We start from the raw sequence: 26,011 nt of genomic DNA on the forward strand, positions 1-26,011 counted from the left end.
GGATTGATTCTTTGCTTAAAAAAATAGCGATAAATGCAACAGAACACGAACAGCAGCAGCTCTCCGTGCCCGCTACATTTGTTATTCCTGTGCTCCCAATGTAGGATTTGTGAGCTAAATAACTCCTGATTACACAAGGGGAGCACCTTTACGTCATTTTGCATCAAGAGTAACACAACATTTCCAATATGATTACGATTACTCCAGTGTCATTTTCATTTTGTCCAAGCCTTATTCTGCTGAAAGCCATTTAGAATGTCTTTCATGTCGGCCTACGATGTACATGGCTTTGGGAAAGATTTATTCAGATTCTTAGTTTCTCTCTGCCTCAGGAACGTTGCAACTGTTCCGATCAGTATCTGACTCCTATTACCATGTTCAATTTTGCAGTGGCTTGTGGCAACAAAAGGTCCATTTGTGGCCTGCCATATATACATCCTGAATCTTCCCAGAATTAAAAGTCCTGGTCCGTTTAGCTAAATTGTATTCCCAATATCAGAAACTATAAGGTGTGTTTTTCAGGATGTTTGAGTCACTGTTTCTTATGAGGGTGGTTGGAGGAACAACTTATCTGTGTGAACAAAACGTTTTGGTAGGCCTGTATGTATCACAAGAGGCAATATATTCATACAAAGAAATAAAGGTAAACAAATGGTGACTCTTTATCTTTAGTGCCTCTTTAGATGTGATTTATGCTAAACATGCATGTGAATGCAGACAGAAAAAAAGTAATTCTGTTTTTCTTTTCTTTCACATTTTTGTTGCTCATGGACCATCTTTTTTTTTTTCTTTCAATGTTGATCGTCCATTCTCATATATCATTGTTTTAATTCATTTTCATGGGCAACTGTTATGTGCTTTGTCTGCTGCCCCACCTGGCATACAGCTCACACTCTCATTCTCCAATCAGGACGGCGGCCTAACGGAAGAGCCCACTTCTTCACCATTTTTGCCTTCACCAAGCCTGAAGCTCCCCCATTCAAACAGTGCACTCCCAAATCAGGCCCTGGGCGGGATTGCCACAGGGCTGGGCATGCAAAACTTGAATTCTTCTCGACAGGTAAGGCTAGGTTGCAAGAGGTTACAGTTTAACCACCTCTTTTTCAATCCCTATGATTGGCTGTGGGTGGATGAGAAAGTATTGACAGTGAAGATGGATGGTTGCAGAATGTTCACTACCTTTAGTTTCTCAGAATGTATTCCTCCCTCTCGAGTTCAGTAGCTTGCGATATGACGGCTGTTCTCTCAAAAGCTGCAGATTCTTTTTCCATTAAAATCTTTTGCCAAGTGAATTTGATTTTGTTAATGTTTCTACATCAGGCTTTCACACCAAGTGCTCTCCCACCCTTACTCCGTTTCAGCATATGTTGATAGTATGCTGCAGTCACCCCAGACATTTATTTAGCATAATCTTTCATCAGCCTAATTGATCTCTTACAAACACATGAATTAGAATATATTCTTACCATGGACTGGGATTTCTCTGTAAAATATTATCCATAACCTTTATAAAACAAACACATTTTTTTTTTTTTTTGGAAACCTTTATTGTGCAACAAAAGCTTACAGGTACGGGCCCACAACCATGCAGGCCGGCCGCGAAATCAAGTGGTAGCACTCTAGGCAAAATCAAAACAGCTCAGCAGTCCCCGAGACGAGGAGCAGCAATTATCCGAAACAACTCATACTGGAAAAAAGGGGGAGACCACTGAGTACAGGATAAGTGAGGTTAATTTTTAAAGTTATAGGTAAGAAGGATCAGACGCAGTCACTTCATCGAGAACACATGGCGGGAAATGATTCCAGCGAAGTAGCAACAAACTAGGCAATAATTAGAGGATCATCAGAAGAACTTGAGGATAAGAACAAACAGTACAGTACATACTGGTCAGTACCCGCCCCATGATCGTGGAACAGCTTGACTAACGTTAGTGGAGAGACGAACAGCAGAAACAATAAGCAGCGCTACACCTAACCACCAAACTGACCCAAAGGAAAAAGGAAAGAGTAAGAAGAGTCAAGAGAGAAAGGAGAAAAATAAGGCCCATAGAACCAAGACGAAACAAAAGACCCACCCCCAAACCCCCCACCCAGCACGCATGCAGAGGCTACGGCCTACTCCCCCCCCCGCCCCCCTAGCAGTGTGCCTGTCGCCCAAAAACCGAGTCCCGAAATATAGTCTCAGAAAAGAGAAAAAGGAAAGGAAAAAGAAGAAAGGGGAAGGGAGAAAAAGAACTAAGAACTGATGGGAGAGGAGACATGCAATCAAAACAATCTGCTCCCACCACCCACCTGTGCACAATTGGAACCTACGAGAATAGGAAGTCACTGCAAAGTCAAATACAGGAACATGATGAGGAAGCGATCATACTTGTACAATCGAAAGTACGCCATTTATCCATGCACGAAGTAGTAGTCCGCCGATGCAAGTTATCTCAACCCTGCCCCTGTCTGTCCAAGGCCATAGACACTGAGTGCACATTGAACCAGAAGCGGACGGGCCAGGAGTGAAACGCAAGAACTCCAGGCCACGAATCACGGCACCAGTCATGATGGCCTCGGATCCGACCAGCAAGAAAAAGCAACAGCAACAGCAGGTAACACGAGCACCGCCCCGCTGACCAAGAAGGGGCACTTGCTCCGCTAGGACATACATCGGATCCCGACTCAGCAGGGCAAGGCGAAAATTCGCCGGTAGTCACGGCAAGGCAGGCCCGGACGGACCCCGGCCGGAGTCCCTCCGTCATTTCCACTCCTTGGAAGCGCTCCCGACAAATCAGAGCAATGGGCATCCAGACCTCCAGACAAGCGACGGCCGTAGTCTCATCAACCTCCGGGAAGGTCCGTGCAGCACAGTTCAGTGGTTGGACCGCACACGTGGGGGGCAGCTCAGCGAGCCCGTCAAGAAAATCATCATCTGGCCCAGCGGTATTCAACATCATGGACTCACGCCAGGAACTCAAGGCAGCGAGGACGTCGCCAATCGTAGGATCACCCCTACAGTATTCAGCAAACGTGCTGTGCGACAGGCCAGTGTTCCCGTTGACGACGGGTCTGAGATACAGGGCGCTGGCCGCCATCTTTTCAGCACGGCGAGGCCACTGTACACTCCAGCCCCGATCCGGTTGCCAGCGGGGTTCAACGAGAGCCAGCCGGGGACAGTCAACCGCCCCAGTGGTGCAGGGAAGCGGGCCACCAAAACATTGGAGGTAGTTGGCGCCTCTGGCCCATGGGTGCCGCCCGCCGAGTCCGGGCGGAGGATTTCAAAATGGCCGGTTGGGAGACAAAGGGGAGACGCATCTCCCATGCGGTCAACCCCCGTCCGTGGGATGCGCCCGGTCAGTCGTCACCGGTCCAACTGCACAGTGGCCCTTCGGTCGACCCCTCTCCTCCACCAGGGGCCGGCGCAGGAACTTCGCTCCAGTCGGGAGCCGCAGGCAAGTCCAGGCCCGCCCACCTCACAGGCTCCGAAGCGAACAAAGGCACAGCTCAGGATCCGCCGCACCCAGGAGCATCCGGAGCAGGTGGTAAGTATCAGCAATCTGTCATGTTTCCATATTTCCTCGAATGCGTCTTCTCGGGGCAGGATAAGGCACAGGATTAATAAAACAGGCGAGAAGGTTGACGGAGCCGAGCTACAACGCGGCCATCACGGTCGCGAGCTTGGCTCCTCCCCCAAAAACAAACACATTTATTAAAATCGTGTTTGTGCCCAGCTCTCCTTTTATCGTGTAGTTCCTATAAACCTATATAGGATCTGCATGTTTAGACAAGATATACTGTAGGATTGGAGTCAGATTGAATCTGGACACCCCTACCGGCTATGTCAGCCTGTAAACCAGCTAGCTCACAGTGCTACTAGAAACTCCACTTATCAAGGAGAGAATAGTTCTTGACAACTATTGAACATGACAACCCTGATCCCTCAGGATCATGGAAACAGTGTACTACTTTTCACTCAGTCAATCGTGCTCACTTTGTCTGAGAGAGATACAAAGAATAAATTGTGGGGGCGTTTCTCAATAAGCATTTATTGAACTAGCATCATTCGAGTGTAAAATAGGTGTGCTGAAACAACCATTAGACAGTAACCAATATAAGCACTAACAGAGTAAAAGCATGGTAGATTTCTACCATCGTGCTAAAACAATGAATACAGGCAAGTATATAAAATACATGACAGTAAAATGCGTACTCCTATGATGAGTTCCTGACTAGATGTACCGAAGTGTACATAGTTTATACGTGGGTGTAAAGCCAAGAATCCCTCTCGGATAAAGTCAACCCCATTACCTGGAGTGATAGACCCTGGGCCCTTGTCTTGGTCTCGAGTTGGACACCCCGCAAGGGATGTTAGACCACTGCGAGCTGGAGTATCTGCATGCTGGAGCTTCAGCATCTCGCGTCAGTGTGTTGGCATTAAAAAAAAAAAGAAGTCCTTTTCTCTGCTGACTATCTCAGCAAGAGATGATGTGTATATATATCCAAAATGGTACACCCTGGGATGTGTCGTGTTGGACTGGGATGACTGAAGGAATGACCCTTATAAATAGTTTTTATGCAGGAGATGGTAGGCCTGCTTATCCTGCTGTGATTTCAAGAATCCTCTTGCATAATGAATGAGGCATAAGCTTTTCCGGGAGAACCCCATGTCATCTTTTGACATCACCGTAACTAGGTAAAAGGTCAGTACTAAGAATCGTTATGTAGTGCAATAATAGGGAGAATATGGGTGAAGGGTCAGGCAACTACTTGAGCCTATATTAGAATACCTATATGGAACATAACATCCACTCCTCATCTGACTGGACGACATACTAAAAATTCTACGTACTGCTAAAACGTGGTACGCAAATCTATTGAAATAATACTTAAAAAAGGAAACATTTACTGTAAGCTGTGTAATCATTTTAGGTATTAATTTGCGCCATTTCTGCACTTTTGTTTCAATGAAGTGGTTGGATTCACAGAACAAAAAAAAAGGAAACCTTTCTAAGAAATGCTAAAAAAAAAGTGCATGTGATAGAAGTCTGTACTAAATAAGTTTGTGAATATATATATATATATATATATATATATATATAATATATATATTCCATACATTGCTGCACTGTGCTTGAGGCACCCACACTAGCGAGGTTTGCACCTTAGAATCTCTTGAATGGCAGAAAGGCGGCATCTCTTCGTCAGCAAAAATTTAACAGCCTTTGTTCACTGGAGATCACAGGAGGAAGGAGCGGCAGGTATGAGCATCGTGATTGCAGCGCTTGGTATTTATTCGCCACAGTGGGCGTGGCTTGTAAGCTCTCTGGTCTTGGTAGTTCTTACTCTGTAGTAGTGGGCCACTGCGCCTCCTTGCGATAATTAAATAAAAACCTTAGTGGGTTTGCTTCGTGAAAAACCCTGTGTTTCAGCCAGTATTGTCTCAAGAGAACGGTCTCGCTGTTCCTGATTGTCACAACCCATTCATCTTGCGCAGTATCCAGGAGCCGCTACTCAGTGGCGGGGTTGCCTCGTGAGCGAGACCGTTCTCTTGAGACAATGCTGGCTGAAACACTATATATATATATATATATATATCTATATATCTTGTTTAGAATTCCAAATTTGGTTGTTTTTGAAAAAGGCAGAATTTTCACAGCACACAATGAGCCAAATGTTTGTGTCCTGGCTGTTGCCTGCAATCGCAGAAGACTGTCCCTGCAATACCTTGCAGATCAGGTCAATCGAGCACAGTTGTTCCTCCGTATTCACTACAGCTTTTGCCTGTGATGTACTAGTGTCATCCGAGGCCTGAGTATTTGTTGAGGAGCCGGTATCCTTCCCAACAGGAGCCGAAGCATCCCATTGTGGCTCTAGGAATGCAGATATCCACATTGGAATATGCTGAGGACACTGCAGAACATGGGTTGGTATCAGGTCCAGTGAAGCATCAACGTGTGCTGGCACAATTGTTGGAAGTGTTAGACAGAGGCACGCATTCTTGTCCGCAGAACAGGCATCAGAGGAAAGCCAGAATACAGTTGATTCAGACTGGTCTAAATGACAAGAACAAAGACTCGCTTAGTTCTCGAAGATGAGGTGTGCCTCGATGGATTACCATGCGACCACGATATCAGCGCTCCAAGAGCGTGCATTCCACCTCCTCTGTGACTGTGATGTCCATTACGGAGCAGAAAAGGACAATCTGGATAGCTGCTATTAAAAAAAGGATCAGAGGAAACCCTCCAAAAATGCTTCCGAATACGGAGTGTATAAAGTTGGGAACAACTCTGAGGATTTTCTGAAAGGTGCTTAACAGGCCAGAACCTTTGGCCTTAAATAGGTGGACACTACCCTTCGTATCAGACATGTTAAAGATATGTTGTACCATTTTTGTGAAATGGAAAGGGCAGTTTGTTCATATCAGTGCCTGTATCTCAACCATGGACCGTGCAACCTGGCGATCATATTTTTCTCGCACGGAGGTTTCGGGCATGGCTTGCTGTCAAAGCATGGCTTTCATTCTGTTCAGAGTATCAAACCGTATTAAGGGAACATTCAGTTAAAGCCATAATGGCGCCTCCCTGATTAAGTGGGTCGATGAAACCAATACTTGCATACAGCAGTAATCCTGGAGTTTACAGTGACAAGATATGTGATGCCCGGTAGCATCCCACAACAACTTTGATCTTTTAGCATCAAGTAACTCCCATTTGAAAGTAACTCGAACACCAGAATAATCACGGCAGCTGGAGAACCATTCAAGTGACCGGATAAGTTAGCAAACAAACCATTACCGGCCTCATGAAGCATGATATCCTGGCATAAAAGAGATCCACCTCAGGAATTCTCACAGTTGCTACCGCTTAGAAACACTTCTGTGTCCTCATTTCCCAAGATTCTTTGATAAGTTCCCTACCCATTGCTTCATATCTGCCTGCCTGGTGGTGTTCTAGGCAATACAGAAACTGGAAAGTTGTGACGAGTAGTGCTATATGGCAGTGGATTAACCATTCAGTGGACGGGGACTCTGCCACAGTAAAAGGTAACTTGTCCAGTTTTTCAATACGCAGCATTATATATTTTACTCCCCTTTGTGAGCTGCTTTTGAGTTAGATTGTATGCAGAAAAGTGACGTACAGTTGATAAATTGCCATGGCACATAACCAGCACACAAAGATTGCAGCGTCCAGCTTAATAGCATCATAGAATGTAATTGTCCGTGTTGTAGTATGGACAAGTTCAGGTCTAGTGTATCTATTGCAGAAGATACAATGTTGCCCAGTGAATAAATCCTGGATGTTAATGTAGTCAGACCGTTGTCAACTACTGCTGACGCCTCATCTAGGTTAATCTTATGTATTTCACGAAGTCTCTCTGCAGCTTCTTGTTGAGAGATTTTCCAGAATTCATTATAGACCGCGTAATAGAAACGTTTCTAACGTGTCTTTTGGGGACCAAGTAAAAAATCCCTTAGATCCACCCACCTCATCTGAGAGTAAGGATAAGTGCTGTTTCACCTGGGATAGTGTCGATATTTTTAGCCAATGAAGGCACAACTTCCTAACACTGTATGATGTCACTACCCCTGGATATTCTCTTTGTACGTATTGTGGGTCTGTCCTATCAATAATAAAGCGATACCAAAGGGGATGATGGACTGAGCGTTTGAGCAAATCAAACACTCACCCCCAGTCAACTGATCTGGGTTTAATCCATCACCATTCTTTAGCTCACTCCACCACCCCAGTTCAGACATGCCATATGCAAATCAGTCTGACCCTATGCCTCATGGGAAAAGTCCAGCCTGAACTGCCAAGCCATGTCTGCCCTGGACCGGAAACAAGCATCCTGGGACCGGTTTCGGATTCATAATCCTCATAAGCCAGGCTATCTTGAATCCAGTGGTAGAGTGAGCAAGGGACCCACGTCTGGGCATACCCTGTCAACTTAGGGCCAACAAAGCGATACCAAAGGGGATGATGGACGGAGCGTTTGAGCAAATCAAACACTCACACCCAGTCAACTGATCTGGGTTTAATCCATCACCATTCTTTAGCTCACTCCACCACCCCAGTTCAGACATGGCCATATGCAAGTCAGTCTGACCCTGTGCCTCATCGGAACAGTCCAGCCCGAACTGCCAAGCTATGTCTTCCCTGGACCGGAAACAAGCATCCTGGGACCGGTTTTGGATTCAAGATATGTGATGCCTGGGAGCATCCCACAACAACTTTGATCATTCAGCATCAAGTAACTCCCATTTGAAAGTAACTCGAACACCAGATTAATCACGGCAGCTGGGAAACCATTCAAGTGACAGGATAAGTTAGCAACCAAACTATTACAGGCCTCATTAAGCATAATATCCTGGCATATGAGAGATCCACCTCAGGAATTCTCGCAGTTGCTACCGCTAAACACTTCTGTGTCCTCATTCCCGCATCAAAATCTGTATGGTAATTCCCAAGATTCCTTGATAAGTTTCCTACCCATTGCTTCCTATCTGCCTGCCTGGTGGTGTTCTAGGCAATACAGAAACTGGAAAGTTGTGACGAGTAGTGTTTTATGACAGTGGATTAACCATTCAGTGGACGGTGACTCTGCCACAGTAAAAGGTAACTTGTCCAGTTTTTCAATACGCAGCATTATATATTTTACTCCCCTTTGTGCATTGTTAGCTGCTTTTCAGTAAGATTGTATGCAGAAAAGTGACGTACAGTTGATAAATCACCATGGCACATAACCAGCACACAAAGATTGCAGCGTCCAGCTTAATAACATAATAGAATGTAATTGTGATTGTCCGTGTTGTAGTATGGACAAGTCCAGTTCTAGTGTATCTATTGCAGAAGATACAATGTTGCCCAGTGAATAAATCCTGGATGTTAATGTAGTTAGACCGTTGTCAACTACTACTAATGCCTTATCTAGGTTAATCTTATCTATTTCACGAAGTCTCTCTGTAGCTTCTTGTTGAGAGATTTTCCAGATTTCATTATAGACCGCGTAATAGAAACGTTTCTAATGTGTCTTCGGGGACCTAGTAAAAAAATCCCTTAGATCCACCTCATCTTAGAGTAAGGATAAGTGCTGTTTCACCTGGGATAGTGTCGAGGTTTTTAGCCAATGAAGACACAACTTACCAACACTACCCCTGGATTTTCTCCTTGTACATATTTTGGGTCTGTCCTATCAATAATAAACCCTTCAGTGGTACCCTTGAATCTTGATTGACATCTGTTTGTCTGTATGGGACAAACTAACCATCCCTTCCGGTCGGGGTCTGATGTATTGTAATGCATAATGTCATCTATTGTATCCCCTCCACTTGATGTAAAATTAATGTTTGAATTTGCGTGAAACCGTGGTGTGCTCAAATCCTTATTCTTGGCTAGTCCAAGACATGAAGTCTGTTGCACAGTTTCATTCAGTAATATCATCTTTTGCGGAATGAGTCATGCCTTAAATAATGCTTCTGTTCCCGGAACTTGTCATTCTTTAGAACCCCAGACTGATTTTGTGTCTATAGTGTCCTTGCATAAGTCGAAACCCTGTTCAGACAGTTGGGCAATAAAGGATGCGGAATAAATATGTTTAGCGTAGTTAAATCTTATAGTAAAATGAGGTCGGGTCAGAAGTGTTAACCCCTTTGATGCTGGTGACGGAACCATTCCGTCATCAGTCACGGTTGAGCTGTGCTGATGACTGAATGGTTCCGTCACGACCACACCCATTTTCATTGGGGCCCAGCACAAGAGGAAAATATCAGCCGCAGCAATGAGGTTAAACCCTGAAAAATATAAACATTTCTGTGCAACCGTTTTCAAACTACCTTTAGGTGGTGTCGGGCAATGTTACCATTGGTGGGAAGGAAAAGCATTACTTGGCATACCGGATTTGTGTAAAAAGGGATGGTCATAATGATGGTAAAACTACATACTATCAAAGTCAGATGTGTCTTCTAACATTTCATTGTGAGAAAATGCAGCAGATTTTTCTAAATCGGACAACATATTATTGACAGTTTCAAAATCCCAAAAATCAGAAAATGTACAGGAGGCAATATAATTGAGAGATATTTTAAATAAATGTGGAATATTCAAAAGTACAGTGGAGCCAAATAAATCATAATCAACTTTATCCCAGACTATACCATCAGGAATTGGAACAGCTGTAATGTTCACAGAAAAAAAGTCTATTTGTTCACGATGAGATGATGTGTGAGGCTTCAGGACCAAGTTCACATTGGATACTGCAGAGCGTTCGGGGGAGATATTTTCTATTTATCAGTAAGCAAAAAACAGTTACCACGTTTTGGAAAGTGCGTTATTGGTAGGGCCAAATGTAGGTCTTAGAAAAGTATTCCTATGCTCATCCCTTGGTAACGTGGCTGCGAGCAGACAGTCTTAACTTCAAAGACAGGTATGTAAAGCATTTAAAAGCACAATTTCAGTAAATAATTAAGACCCAACACAAAAGAAAAATCCAACACAAATAAATAAAAATAGGTAATATTTATTATCTTTTAAATGACACCAAAACAAAAACAATCCACTGTAGGGAACCAGAGCTATACATTTTTTAAAGTTTAGTCACTTTCTAGTGCTTAGAAACCAACAGTGCCCCTTTTAGTCATTTTGTTTTCTCTCACAGGGACACCTTTAAAACTTGTTCTGGAGAATCTCACCAAATGTGCTGCCTTCCCCAGCAGGCGGGGTCCAGTTAGATCTCCTTCCTGAAGTTCTGCTTGCGGCTCCCAAAGTATCCAACACACAATAACAAGGTTCTGGAATCTCCAAGAGGGTCATTGAAAATGTGAAACTTCAATTCCGCAATCCACTTGAACAACTCCCTTACAAATCCACTGGTACTCCAGGCTGGGAATTCTTTGTGGGGATGTCCAGGTGAACTATGTTAACCTGTAGCTTGCAAGGAGTCTACTCTTTAGTCCTTTTGCAGCAAGGTAATCCACAGGGCTGCAGTTTCACTTGGTGCAGTCTTCAGAGGTCCGGCTTTAGAAATCTTTGCACAGCAAATCTTCTCAGCATGGCACTTCCTGCTTCAGTAAGTTTCACGCAGCAGATCTGGAGGGCTCTGCCCCTTTCAGATAATTATTCAAAATTTTCTGGGTCAAGCAACAGGTCACTTCTGACCAATGAGAGCAGGGTAACTCCTCATAGTTATGACCACATCCTGTAGAGTGTTGCATTATTTTGTCCCAGAGTGTATCAATCTTCCAAATCCATAATGGTGGATTTTCCAGCAAGGAGATAAGAGCTGGCTAAACACACCCCCTGGGATGGCTTATCTCCATTGTCTCCCCTATTATCTGGACATACCTTCCCTAAGCCTAGGCCTGACTCTTGGTCAAGAGTGTCAAAGTGAAACTGAAACCCTGGCCTCCCCTCTGCCTTTGAAGAGCATGATCCACCCCCTGGACTGGCAATCCTGTAGACCTGTACACTGTCCTCCCAGCAGAGTGGTTAACCCCAGGGGTTCTTTATGACGTCTTCAAAGCATCCTGGATAATCAGCTTAACTCTGACCAATCAGGGTAGATCACTGGAAGGTTGAAGTTGGACTTACAAACAAGAAAGTCTTAACTTCTTGTATGTACACTTTAGGAGAAATTCAGCAGCATAATATTGTTGGATTTTTTCCTGCCATTCTAGTAAGAGTTTGAAAGGTAGCTCCATCTCCTTCGTATCAGGAGTTATTCTTTAATAACTCCCTGCCATGTTAACCTATGGGCCATGGGATTTGCAATAGAGACAATGACTTGGGCCAGTTTTCTAGCACCAGGGGCTATAAAAACATATTTTATAAGTATTTCCCTAATTTCTGCAGGACCCCCACCCCCTGTGCATTTAGGGGAGACTTTAGGGGTTCTGAATCTGCAGAAATATTTCAGATCCTCCTTACCCACTGCTCCTAGCATCAAAGTCAAATTTGAGCAGCACTTTAACACAATGTGGGGAGTGAAATGTGAAATTTCACTTTACCCAGGTATATAAAAACTCATTTTATAAGGGTGTACTTTATAGATATCTAACCCCACCCCTGGGATACCTAGGGGAGACCCTGGGGGTCCCTAATATGCCAGGACATTGTAGGGTTTCCATTTTTAAGTGCCCCCACCACCAAAGTTGAGTTTGGGCACAATTTACTGGCACCCAATGCTGCTTTTAAACTGACCTCAGGCTTCAGCAGCGCACCCATGCTGGTGCAGGAAAAGCTGTTAGCCTCTAAACTGCCATGCCTCTGGGTACTGGGGACTTCTAGGTAGGTTCAATCCCCTTCCCTATTATATGCTAGGGGCCTATGCGGTAGGTCATGCCAATTACAGGTGGTACCCCCCCATTCCATAGTGTACCATAGTGTATGTTGGGTGTTTTAACTGTACTGTAATGTGTTCCTTTCAGCTCAGCACTGGCCCTGGTTAGGCAGAGCCCAGGATCAGTCAAAATCAGTTGCCACCAGCATCAGTCAGCAAAAAGGTGGGGCGTGCCCAGGGCACAGGATGACTTTGCAACACTTGGCCAGTTCAGAACAGAAAAAACAATATTGCAGATATTATCCAGTGCTTGGAGCCAAGGTGATACTAAAAGTCTTTTTTAGAAAAGTGTAAAATTCACACATTTGGTGCTTACGGGAAACTGGAACTGGCCTTGTCCCTGGTTCACTGGGATCTAGAGAGAAGGTATAAAAATCGATGAAATAGCCAGATGCAGTTCAATCAATCTTTGGTAGCTCGGCAGGTTGTGTTGAACCGACAGGTGTCTATTGTCGAGGCATATTGATGTAGACATCGGTGTTTGGCCAAATTTATATTGATCTTTTATCTTTTTCTTGAAGATCTTTCCATTGGAACGAGTTACATTTCATTGTTAGAAATTCCATCACTTCGAATTGGTGACTCTTCGAATGTTATGAGTTTCTGTCTGTATTGCCTTAATGGTAGCGAGAGAAGATCGTCTGCTACCAAGGAGCACACAAGGCCTACTATTCAGTATTGGCTTAATCAGATCAACGGAGACAAACCTCTTTCCTTTTTTTCCAGCATGTGCGGAGAAGTACTGTTCTTGTTCCTTCGGCAGCCAGGACAGGAACAGGCTTTCTGTATGATGGCCCAAATTATTTTTTCTCCTCTAACTTTTCTCTGACCAGATCTCTGACTTTAGGGATCCAGACAGGTGTTGCTGTGACTGATTTGACTTCCCCAGTGGCGGTGCGCTTGACCTGCACATTGATTAGTAGTGCTTGGGATTCATTTAGATCCTGTAAAACAGCCAAATGTTTATCGATGTCAAATGGTTTTTCATCTGCCACTGTGCCTTCACAATCAATATCCGGTACCTACGAACTTCTTGGCATATTGTTGAGGGCACATGTACACCATATAGGTGATTGACCCAACTACCACCCCAACCAAATACTCTTGCTGTTGACTGCTTTAAATCCCAGTTTTTCTTTGCCACAACTGAATTTCCATCAAGATGATACTGAGAGGAGTACCACAATGCTACACCCAAACTTCCTTGGCTTCCCTGTAAGCCCGAGAGCTAAACTCGTGGCCACGGTCGGAATGTAATGTGCCAATTGTGTATGTCCCTATAAAGACTTGCAAATCTTTTATAACAGTTGGAGCGTCAGCCGAGCGCTGGGGGCATACCCGTAGGAATTTCGTGCATGAGCTCACTGCCGCCAAGATATACTTGTAAGCCCCATCCAATTGTAAGAGGCCGCAGTGGTCCAGGTAGACACACACTAGTGGTCTATCGGATATTAGTAAAGGCGTCTGCGCTCGACGTGCCACAGTGGATCCCTTCATCTGCTGACGATTCCCCATTTTAAGACAAAATTCTTGTCTGTTTTGGTAAGCCAGGCCGCCAATAGCGCTGTTTCAATAATGAAACTGTTGAAGTAATCCCAGCATGTGCAGAACCTAGACCCTCGTGTGCAGCCAGTATTCAACCCATTCTGCGATCCATGTTTGGTATTACTCTATCCCCCACTCCTGTAATCTGAGCATATGGAATGTTGTTTGCATTTAACTTGTAGGAGTATTTGAGTAGAAAACCTTTTGGTAAGGCTGTGATGTTTTTGCGTGAAGCAATGACAGCTACCATTATCTGTCCTTCCTTTGCGGCTTTATCAGCCAATTAATTCCTTTCAACGTGAACGCCATCACGTTGATGACTCAGCTTGTGTATCACGTGAGCTCTTGATAGCCCGTCTTTTGCAGCTCTATCAGCCAATGAATTCCTTTCAACGTGAATGCCATCACATTGATAACTCAGCTTGTGTATCACGTGAGCTCTTGGTATCTCGTTTTTCAACTCCGCTACCTATTCCCATAGCATTTTATGCTTAATTGTGCCACCTTTTGAGTCGTTAAACCCATTTTGACCCCAGTAGTGAAGATATTCGTTGTATGACAGGACACAGTAAAAAGTATCGCAAACGATCAGTGTGGGGAATTCCCGATCTCTATTCATAAGTGCCAGTAATAGGGCTTTTAATTCTGCCAGCTGAGCCGTGCAGTCTCCTAGAAACTGTCTTCGTAGCGTTGGGAGGGAACTTGCCATGCCGCGTACGACCTTTTACAATTGCACAAGCAGCGCTGTATTGCTGTTTACTTCCTGTGGCTGTCTGAGCAGATCCGTCAGTGTAAATAATGTATTCATACTGCTCTAGAGGCATATTTCATTTGGGAGAGGACATTCTTGTTCATATTGGCAGGAATGCTTGTGTTTTTAGCCTTGGGTCATATCTGTATTCTACATCCGTTTCAGTGAGAGAATAAGCGCATTGTATCCATCTTGGATGTAAGGCTTTAGCATTAGGAACCCTAGCGGTCTGAACTGCTGTCAGTATTTTTTTCTCTAGAAGCAAAGCGCATTTCAGCGTTTGTGTACAAATTGGAAGTTAGTTAGGTATATCCAGATTGACCCGCTACAACACGTATCACTAGATTGTGTACGTTTACGCGTCTGCAAGTGTTTTGAAGCTATCATGTCAGTTTGTAGGGAACAAAGTATATCTGTGTGTTCCTGTTTCCAAGGCGTAACCGAGAAATCAGGTCTTAAGTTGTAGAAAGATTGTATTTTTTCTGCTTAATCTAAAATGCATATTCTGCCAAAGTTTGAAAATCCCGATATGGATTGTACATTTTTCAAAGATTTAGGCAGTTCGAGCAGCACACACCTTTCTAAAAAGTTAGCTGCCAGGCTTTTTCCTTCACTTGATAACACATATTCTAAAAATAGGACATTGAGGTGGGCTATTTTAGATTCTTTTGAAGCTGAATTTGTAACCCTCGGTGGCAAACACCAAAAGTATGGTGCTCACTTTGGTCAAGTGATCCTGTAAATCATCGCTCGTCAGATATTTATCATCTACTTAGGACAATGCCTTCTCATCTGAATTCTGATGTAATTCTGTTACCCTCGTGCTGAACAAACCGGGGCTATTCTTATACCCTTGAGGAAGTCCACAAAATTCAGTCTTTGAACCTAGCTCTGAGAATGCTTTCAGGCTGCCTTCTTTACCTGCTTTCAGGCTGTATATTTTGGCAGAAAAATCCATTTGAGATATCCAGTGTTTTGTATTTTTTCTGCACAATGTTATTCATTACCGTGGCACTATGTGCATTCTGTACTGCAAATGTGTTTGTGTATGTGTCAAGATGTCTATAGTCTAAAACTAGACAGTATGAATTATCGGATTTCATTACAGAAAACAGAAGTTTGTTCATTGGAGAGGTGAAAGTCTTTATTATAACCTGGTATTCAAGTTGATCTAAAAAATCCCTGACCTGTTTTTTTGCTTCTTGATTTATTGGGTACTGTTTCTGTGGCGATGGAGTAGTTTTTACTGGTATTACATGGTGTGGTAACTCAGCATCCCACTCAACATCGTTGCGATAAAGTGCTGGAGCAAGGGCTACTGCCCACTCCAGTGCGTATGTATATTTTAAGTATTTTGGAACGTGGTCAGATAATGATGGTAAAATTACTTTTTCTCCCTGTGGGCAATCCATAACAATTTCTGGCGGGTAATCTTGTTCAGCTAAAAGTATGTCATAGCCAAAAGTCCCCCTCCATTTAGTGTGTTATCTCATGCAACCTATGTGGGACACTTACCCTTGTATCCGGTGTTTCCACTGTGATGTGCTCATTCAACTCCTCTGTCAACAGAAATTCCATCAGGTTCTGGCGAGCTATTGTTACTTCTGCTGCACTATCTAGCATAATCAAATCCCATTCCCCGTTCAGTAGTTGAGTCCTCAGATTTCTGGGCATGTCTAACTTTGAGACCTGCTACTTTCTTCTTTTAAAATTGAGGTTTAGATTGTGGCTGGTCTTCTTTTTTAGAAGGGTAGCTTTAAGCGTGTGGCGTTTCTCTGGACTTTGTATGCTCTTGTCTGTGTTCTGACCGTCCTTCTGTCTTTGAGTTTCTTGGTGAACCCTGAAAGGAACGAGAGGCACATTTATCAGAATCCTGATACCGATCAGGTTTTTTTAATGTTATATCTAATCCTGAGATTGTATCTCCTGTCGGAGTTATCCTGCTGAGGAGATCCACCCCTAGATAGAGATCTATTTTGTCTAATCTTTTAGTTTTTGTTATTCTCTCCTTTTTTCTTAAAAGAATCAGGTGTTGGCTTGGTGTTATCCTTCTCAGAACCACCCATCAGTTGAGATTTTGTTGCTGTAGCTTCCAAACTATCTCTGCCTAATTCAGCATATGTGTCAGTGATAAGTTTTGGTAAATTACTTTCCAGTTGTAAAGCGTATTGCCACTCCTGCTGCATCCCCTTTGATATTAGCTAATATGATAGCTGATACTGGGACAAACTTACCTAATAATTTTATCCCTAAGTTCAGAGCAGATTCTGCTGCATACTCAGTCTGTATTTGTCTTAATATGTCTGGTATTACTGCTAATTAAGGGATACCATGAGTTCTGGTATTTATGAGAGCGAAAACTGAAGTGAAACTGTGGGACCCAGTCTTGGTCTCGAGGTGGACTCCCTGCAAGGGATGTTAGAGCACTGCGAGCTAGAGTATTTGCATGCAGGAGCCTGAGCGTCTTGTGTCAGTGTGTCTGCATGGAAGTCTTTTTCTCCTCTGACTATCTCAGCAAGAGATTATGTATATATACCCAAAGTGGTACCCCCTGGGGATATACCTTGCTGTGTCATGTCGGGCTGGGATGACGGAAGAAATTACCCTTATACATAGTTTTTATGCAGGAGATGTTAGCCCTGCTTGTCCTGCTGTGATTCCAAGAATCCTCATGCATAATTAATTACGCTTAAGTTTTTCGGCCAAAACCCCATGTCCTCTTTGGACATCACCTTAACTAGGTAAAAGGTCCGTACTAAGAATCGTTATGTAGTGCAATGGTAGGGAGACTATAGGTGAAGGGTTAGGTGACTACCTGAGCCTATATTAGGGTACCTATATCAAACAGAACACTTGTAGTTTGAGTCTCCATTAAAGCCAGTTGTGTCAAGAGTCTTCGAACTCTTATTTCCCTAAAGGCAGCCACACCTCATTTTTTTTTTAACCTCACGTCATATGATGGGGATTATCTAATTGAACTCCGCTGTTTTCAGGTTTTCGAATGCATCTGCAAGCGTTTGAAGAAACAATTGCAAATAGAAACTGCTGGTTTGTCTCATACTATTTCTGTCACAGATGAGGGATTTTTGTCTTTTTTTCAAGTGGATTTCCCCACACTGCCTTACGTCTGTCCTTGTCTCTTAGGTGTAGTCTCTTGGTAATTTAGTCAGGAGAGTATGCAGTTTCCTTTGCAATTACTCTGATCAGGCAAAATGACTGAGTCTACACTTTACGGCTGGCATCGGCTGTACAAATTAAAGTGTCCCTTAAATTGAGTAAACCAACCTCAGCAGTGATATTAAAGTGAAACAGTTGCTTGCTGTGCCTAAATGTGCCACCTTGTGGATGCCGCTTTATAAACTAGCTCTTTTTGTCCTTGAGGAAGCTATGCCCATCCCCACTGCCTAGTCTATCTCGTAATTCAGTGTGAAAAGAGTACTCATAAAGTTCTCTCAGTTAAGCTAACTTTCTGTTGACAATCCCCTTGTTACTGATATCACCCTCCTCATTGTAGGAGGCAGGCTAAATATATGGGGCACGCTTATTTAAGTGAAGCACCTTGCACTAATCCAAGCAACACTTGTCGTGCTTTTAGTCGTATTAGACAACTATTGAAAGCTCTCCAAAGGGTAGCTGTGGAGAGCAGCCTTTAGGCTTAGTTCAGAAAGGTGTTAAGCAGCTTGTTTTACTAAAACTAATCATATAGTGTAGGTTAAACTAAAAAGAACCACACAGTGTAGTTACAAAACTAGTTATTTGCCCCAGTATTGGAACTTTCATAGATTCCCATGCTTTGTATCATTCCCCGTCATCGGAATGGGAGCCTCGGTAAATAGAAAATACCGTAGTAGTAAGCACAAAGTGAAAAAATAGGCCTAGGCCTCATCTAATTTTGTAGCTTATCCACCTCTTTTTGTAAAAGAGACCAAATTCTTGCAGTAGCCAATCAGAGCAGCCTCACCCCATAGAACCTTCCTGAGAGAGCCTCAGAGCCTCAGATTTTCTACCGCACATTGTGCAAGGGAGTATCCATTGAGCTCTGCTCATTTTTCTTCAATTCTTAGTATATTTTCTTCAACGTGTGTATATTTTTCGTCATGTCTGACAAGGAGAAGAAAGCACATTTCAGAGCCTATGCAACTTGCTCAAAAAAGAGATTGTTTGTCGAGGACAAGCATGAAGACTGCATATACTGCTTATATCCGGATCATAAAGCCACGGACTGCAAGATTTGCAGAACCTTCTCCACCAAGACCTTGAGGGACAGAGAGGGATGTCTCCTCACTTGGCTACAGAAAATGAAAGACCGCAAAGAACTTATGTCTTCTGACAGTGAGAGTCGCTGCGACGACGAGGACGACGTCGACAACCATGTCGACGACACCTGTGACCTTGCTGCTGACGACGAGTTCGTCGACGGTCCCGTCGACGATCCTACCATCGTCGACGATGACCTTCTCCCCGTCGACGACTCAATCCTCGACGCTGAGCGCAGTTTCTTCGTCGGCGCCTCAGTCGACGAAACAGTCTATGAAGGCACTACCGTCGCCGACGTCGTCGCCGACTGGAAAAAATTGTTTTTTCACGCAGAAGGAGGCAAATAACACCGGAAATGACATCTCCACGGCAAGTCCAAAAGTTTCCACCTAATCTATTGCTGGATGAGGATTCTGAAGAGGAGGCTTAAAGCGATTTTGGCCAGGCTTATAGCCCTTCTGAATTGCAAGTAACAATTCAGGACATCAGTTCTGAGGAAGGGGAAATGGCACAACAGCAACATGTTCCACAAGATTATTATGAACAGGAGATGCCAAGCATGCAAGTTCCTTTGCAAAAGCCTTCACGTCAGTCTCGGCAGGAGATGATGGTGATGCTTCCACTCTCATCTCGGATCTACAGCTAATGTTGCAGGACTATCGGAGGCGATTTCCTACTCCTCAAGAGGTTCAACAGGTGCGCCCTCCTACACCTCCGCCTCAGTTATCACAGCCTGTGGCAGCACACTCTTTGCCTTCACGAGGGCGTGACACAGAGCCCGTAGAGCATCCACAAGAGTAAGTGCCCATTCAGGACGATACAGATGATGATAATGCATCATCAGATGTGGATCAACAAGTGGACCCTGACCAAGACCAGAATGTAGACTGGAATCAGGATGACCCTCGAGATCCAGACGTCACAGGGCCTGATAACGCAATCTCTCCTCCAGCAGATGTCGGAGGCTTTCACAACTTGATGGAACGAGCTTCCAAGAGATTTGGTCTGCCGGTTACCACAGTTCAGTCCGAATGTTTTTTGTACGATTTCAAAGAACCATTCCGGAAATCCGTACGTTCAATCCCCATCATTGAACATGTTTGGTCTGAAGGCCTAAAGGCTATGCAGAATCCGGCTACAGTCCTCCCGGTGCTCCCCAGACTGGAGAAAATATATAAGGCGCCAGATGGATGCCTGGCATGTCTACTAGGTCAGCCAAAACCGGACTCTGTCATTTCCCAGGCCGCACAGAGCAAATCTAAAAACCCATCCATGCCGCTAACGACGCCTCCGTATAAAGAGGCGTGTGGACAATGTTGGGAAAAGATTTTCCGCAATGGTCAGCCTCCTCGTTAGGGCGGCTAATGCTTTGGCGATTCTGGGGAGATACGATCGCCAGATGTGGTGTGACCTCTCTCCGTTCATGGAAGAAATTCAGGATACATCTAAGGACGAGGTAAAAAAGATCTTACTGGAGGGAGAGCGAGCCTCTTCGGAGGGATATCGACTGCGCTATGGATATAGCAACCACGGCATTCCGAGCGCTAGCCGGCTCGGAGGTTCTGAGACGCCAGGGATGGCTGAGAGCCACGTGGTTCAGACAGGAGGTACAAAATAAAATTCTAGATCTGCCATACAATGGAGAGATGTTATTTGGCAAACACGTGGATGACGCCCTACAGGGCATAAAGACACGGATACTGCCAAGTCCTTAGGAACTTTACAATATCGCAAAGTGCCCTTCAGAGGAGCAAGAGGAAGAGGATTCTCCTCCTATAGAGGCGGCAATCAGCACTGCTACTCTTCCAGCTCACAACCTGGCCAAACATACAAACCCCAGTATTCTCAGAGGGGTTCTTTCTCTCGCCAGCCGCCGAGAGGACGACAAGGGCAGCAGAGGAGGGACAATACCAAGAGACAATAGCGGCCAGGTGGCTCTTTCTACTGTTCCTGTGCCCTCATTAACACCAGTGGGGGGCAGGATTGCCCATTGCCTCAACAACTGGATGGTCATAACAGACCAGTGGGTCCTAAACATCATCAAGAAAGGACACACGTTGGAGTTCCAAGATCTTCCTCCGAGTGCTCCAGACGCCTTTACACCCAAACATCTGAAACTCCTTCATCTCGAGGCCCTCCAACTCCTTACCAAGGGGGCAATAGAACCTGTACCTCTCTCCCAAAAGGGGAAAGGGTTATATTCCAGGTTCTTCCTGATTCTGAAGACTAAGGACAAGTGGCGACCGATCTTAGATCTACGGCAGCTCAACACTTATCTCATCAAGTTGTCCTTCAGGATGATCACTCTTCAGGACATCCTCCGCCTTCTCAATCCAGGGGACTACATGGCGACCCTAGATTTGGAAGATGCTTACTTCCATGTACCCATTCATCCAGCTCACAGGCAATATCTTCGATTTACAGTAGGCAAGAGCCATTTTCAATTCAAAGTACTGCCTTTTGGTCTCCGGTCCGCTCCGCGGATCTTTACAAAAGTACTGGCTCCGGTGGCAGCCTTTCTCAGAAAGCAGTCTTTCGAAGTCTTCCCATATCTGGACGATTGGCTGCTAAAGGCTCCTTCGTTCCTAGAGGCGCGCAGGGCATTCATGAGCTGCAGACAGCTGTTCGAGCAACTGGGCCTTCGGCTCAACAGGGAAAAATCGATTTTACGCCCCTCCAAAACAGCGAGGTTTTTGGGCGCCATCCTAGACACGGAGTGCTGCCGGGCTTTTCCTTAGGAAGAGCGCCAGTCCAAGCTAATTCTTTCGGCTCACCTTCTACAGACACGGAAGTTTCTGTCAGTTCACAAATACAAATCGCTTCTCGGATCGATTTCATCTTGCATACCATTGGTACCACATTGCAGGCTGCGAATGCGTCCACTGCAGGAACAGTTGGACAAGCAATGGCGTCAGGTGACAGGCTCCTTCGACGACAGGATTGTCATCACTCCAGAAATGAGGAAGGCAAGCCGCTGGTGGTTGCTAAAAGACAATCTTTCCATAGGTTTACCATTCCAACTTCCACCATCTCCCATGGTATTGACGACAGATGCTTCCATGGAAGGATGGGGAGCGGTCCTCCAAGAACTAAAGGTCAGTGGTCATTGGAGCCCAGTCCAAGTCAAGTTCCACATCAATCTCCTGGAACTCATGGCCATTTGTCTAGCCTTACATGCTTTCCTTCCGAGGATCCGCAACCGTTCAGTGCTGGTTCGTACAGACACCACCACAGCCATGCACTACATAAACAAGCAAGGCGCAACGAGATCTTGCACTCTTTCGAAGGAAGCACAGAGGCTTTGGAATTGGGTGATCCAACACATCACCCTTTCAGCAGAACATCTGGCGGGAACACTCAATGCCACAGCGGACGCTTTGAGTCGCCAAAAGACTATCGGCCACGAATGGGAACTGGATCAGACCATTCTAGAGGAACTGTTTGCACGTTGGGTGACCCCAACCATCGATCTGTTTGCAACTCCCCAGAACGCCAAATGCCAGTCCTACGCAAGCAGGGTTCACCATCGGGAATCTTTGGGGAATGCGCTTTTGATTGCCTGGTACGGCGCATTTGTTTACTCCTTTCCTCCCATTCCGCTGATCCCGAGACTGAGCCGCAAGCTCAAGGCGGAACCGTGCAGGATGATTCTGATCGCACCAGCATGGCCCAGGCAGTTTTGGTACACAGAACTTCTTCTCCTCTCCCAAGATCAACCAATTCTCCTGCGTCCTGTTCCGTCACTGTTGACAATAGCTCACGGGCAGGTTCTGCATCCAGACCTGAATTCCCTACGATTGACAGCGTGGCTCTTGAGTTCAGAGAGTTCCAGGGTTTAAATCTTTCAGGAGAATGTAAAGACATTTTGGCCCAGGCCCCAGCGCCTAGTACGAACAAGACCTATCGGGCTAAGTGGAAAAGATTCTGCCTTTGGTGTCGGAGGGAAGGTCTACATCCATATACTTCTGCACCGCACCAACTCTTGCCTTACATCCTTTCTCTTGCAAAATCTGGATTGGCTCCTTCTTCTGTAAAGGTACATCTAGCGGCCATTTCTAGATTTAGACGTTCAGCATCAGGTCCTTCCCTTTGGTCTGCAAGGATCATTAAACAATTCCTGAAGGGTTTATTCAGGGTTTTTCCGCCAGTCCGGCCTCCACCACCAGCCTGGCATCTTAATTTGTTCCTGTCACATCTAATGAAGGCCCCATTTGAACCTATTCATAGGGCCGACCTTAAGTTTCTCTCATGGAAACTGACTCTTCTCTTGGCCCTGACATCGGCTAGAAGAGTTAGTGAGCTCCAGGCTTTCACAATTGAGGAACCTTTTCTAAAATTCAAAAATGATGTTCTCATCCTAAGGACAAATCCTAAATTTATTCCGAAGGTACTCTCAGAATTTCATCTGAATGAGCTGGTGGTCTTAAAATCCTTCTTCCCGCGGCCCTCCACGCCAGCTGAAAGGGCTTTGCACTCTTTGGACATTCACAGATGTCTTAAGTTCTACTTGGAGCGAACAAAACTATTCAGAAAATCTTCCCAGCTTTTTGTTTCATTCAGCACTCCTCAAAAGGGGTGTCCAGTTTCTAAACCCTGCATTTCCCGCTGGATATCCAGTGCAATACACTTTTGCCATCAAGCAGCGGGGAAACCACTTCAACGAGCAGTTCGTGCTCATTCTACGAGATCAATGGCTTCATCGGTGGCTCTATTCTCAGGTGTCCCGATCAAGGACATATGTAGAGCGGCGACATGGAGCAGTGACCACACCTTCATTCGCCACTACTGCTTGGATTCTTCTGTGAAAGAGGATGCGGCAGTGGGCCAGGCGGTTTTGAGGAACCTTTTCCAATAAGTCGGTGAGCTTTCCTTACTATCCCGCCTTCCTGTTTGTATATTTTGTATTACTTATTATTTTGCTTTGTGATGCTTATGTGTATCTGGTTTTCTTATCAGAACTATGTATGACATTTTCAGGTACACATATTACAAAATATGCTTTTCTCTTTACTGCTAGCTATTCTGAAACAAAACATGGGAATCTATGAAAGTTCCAATACTGGGGCAAGAAAACAAGTTACTTACCTGTAACTCTGGTTCTCCAGTATTGGTAACTTTCATAGATTCCCATGCGCCCACCCTCCTCCCCTGGGATAGCTCAGCCTTATTGTCTTATGATGTTGCTGTTCACAACGGCTACGAAAATCTGAGGCTCTGAGGCCCTCTCAGGAATGTTCTGTGGGGTGAGGCTGCTCTGATTGGCTACTGCAAGAATTTGGTCTCTTTTACAAAAAGAGGTGGATAAGCTGCAAAATGAGATGAGGCCTAGGCCTATTTTTTCACTTTGTGCTTACTACTAAGGTATTTTCTATTTACCGAGGCTCCCATTCCGACGACGGGGAATGATACAAAGCATGGGAATCTATGAAAGTTACCAATACTGGGGAACCAAAGTTACAGGTAAGTAACTTGTTTTCATTTATTATACAAACTCACAACACATTTGTATATTTCCCAGATCAACACTATACCCACACTATTTCAAATTGAAACTGGTAAGTAAGCGCAAATGCACAGAGGTCTCCTGGGGTGTCCAAACCATATATTAATGAAGTGGAATACGAACTGCGACGGCATCAAGACTGCACCAGAAGAATCTGAAGGGGTGGGAACCCAAGGAACCACCCAAGGTAAGTACCCAGGAAACCCACGGAGGCTGTGTGCAGAGTGGAAACACAGCTGCGTACTCTATGCAAATCAAAGGGAAAGTCTGAGTTCCAGTTTGTAAGGAGAAAGACCCTTCCCGATGAACCCTAAAGAAATCCCATAGAAGTTGGAAGGTTGGAGAGTCACTACACCAGTGGATACACCAGGAACCAGGATACCTACAGAAGGGAAGTCTGGTGCATAGGGGTGCTGGCGATTTCTGCCCCCAACGCAACAGCTGCAGGTAGGAGGAGGCGTAGGCCGCCACCCTCAAAACTCGTGCTGCCCGGGGCACACAGCCCCCCAACCCCTCCTTGCTATGCCACTGACAATGGAGGACTTCAGTACAGATGCCACTGGCGAAGAAGGTGAAAGAATCCAGTGAAATCCAAGAATGGATTCTTGAAGAGAGCTACCCGCAAGCAGAGGGGACAGAGGCTATGCCACTTGGGAGGCACGGAAGACTAATGAGCATCAATGACCGAAGATGCAGGAGTGATGACTGAGACGTTGCTGCTGCAGCTATGAGGACCAGGCGACGCTGTGTAAGACCGGGAGCCATTCACGAGCTGTCCCACGTCGGAAGTCGAGAACTAGTTGGTCGGTGTCCGCCGGTAGCAACAACAAGCCTTGACAGCAGCAGCATATGTGGAAAACAAAAAAGGTGCAGTATTCAGACCAGCAAGGTCCGAGGGACTGACCATGAGCAGGAGAGTCAGAACAGGCCCGAACAAGCATGGTAGCCCACGGAAGCAAAAGACCCCCAAGATGACCAACAGGCGGAAGGCACAGGAGTCTCAAGAAGACCTCGAGCAGCTCACCAAAGATGCAGGCCCATGGTGCAGGGGATGCGGTGAGGACGAAGATCTTAGCAGAAAGAGATGCTGAAGGTTGAAGCTTTTAATAGCCCGAAGATCTTTAGAGGATAGTCAACAAGCCTTGGCAATGGCAAGTCAACGCTGTAAATAGGGGTTCTGTTGCAGTGATTCTGACGAGGGATACTGGCCTCAAACTTGCTGAGAGGACAGTGCAGGCCTCGAGGGAGTTGCAGAACCACCACCTGTGTTGCAGAGTCTTTCGGAGTACGTAGGACGTCTGGAGCAGTAGACCGGTCAGCTTTGTTGTGGTGCCTCAGATGAAGGGGAGTGACTCTTTCACTCTAAGGGAGTTTACTTCGAGTTTACTTTGGGTGTCTTTGATGCCCACAGGCCTGTAGAAGAACCTGGATGAAGCACAGGCACAGATGACACAGAGGACTGTCAGGATGACTAGACCAGGAGCAGCAGGTTCCTTCCTTGCTGCAGTCTCTGTTCCAGGTGAAGTCCAACGAAGTCCAAAATGCCAAGATGGCTGAAGTGGTTTCGGATTTGAATTCTGTCCCAGGAAGAGTCTGAAGAGCCACCCACAGGTAAGCCCTTAAATACCCTAGGGAAA

General features: G+C 45.1%; 1 protein-coding gene across 5 annotated transcripts in view; it reads left to right on the forward strand.

Annotated features, from left to right (window-relative positions):
* TNRC6C (trinucleotide repeat containing adaptor 6C) overlaps positions 1-26,011 on the forward strand; it is a 948,409-nt gene that overhangs the window by 518,664 nt on the left and 403,734 nt on the right. For 3 of the 5 annotated variants that reach the window (XM_086930670.1, XM_086930666.1, XM_086930668.1), the window contains one exon: positions 911-1,060. The exons of 1 other annotated variant lie outside the window; for it this stretch is intronic. In XM_086930670.1, the coding sequence (XP_086786796.1) occupies positions 911-1,060 (150 nt within the window). Of the gene's footprint in view, positions 1-886; positions 1,061-26,011 lie in introns of all 5 variants that reach the window. One more of the 5 variants, XM_086930667.1, reaches the window with a different exon arrangement.

The sequence above is a fragment of the Lissotriton vulgaris genome, chromosome 7 (assembly GCF_964263255.1).
Source record: "Lissotriton vulgaris chromosome 7, aLisVul1.2, whole genome shotgun sequence".
NCBI classification, from domain to species: Eukaryota; Metazoa; Chordata; class Amphibia; order Caudata; family Salamandridae; genus Lissotriton; species Lissotriton vulgaris.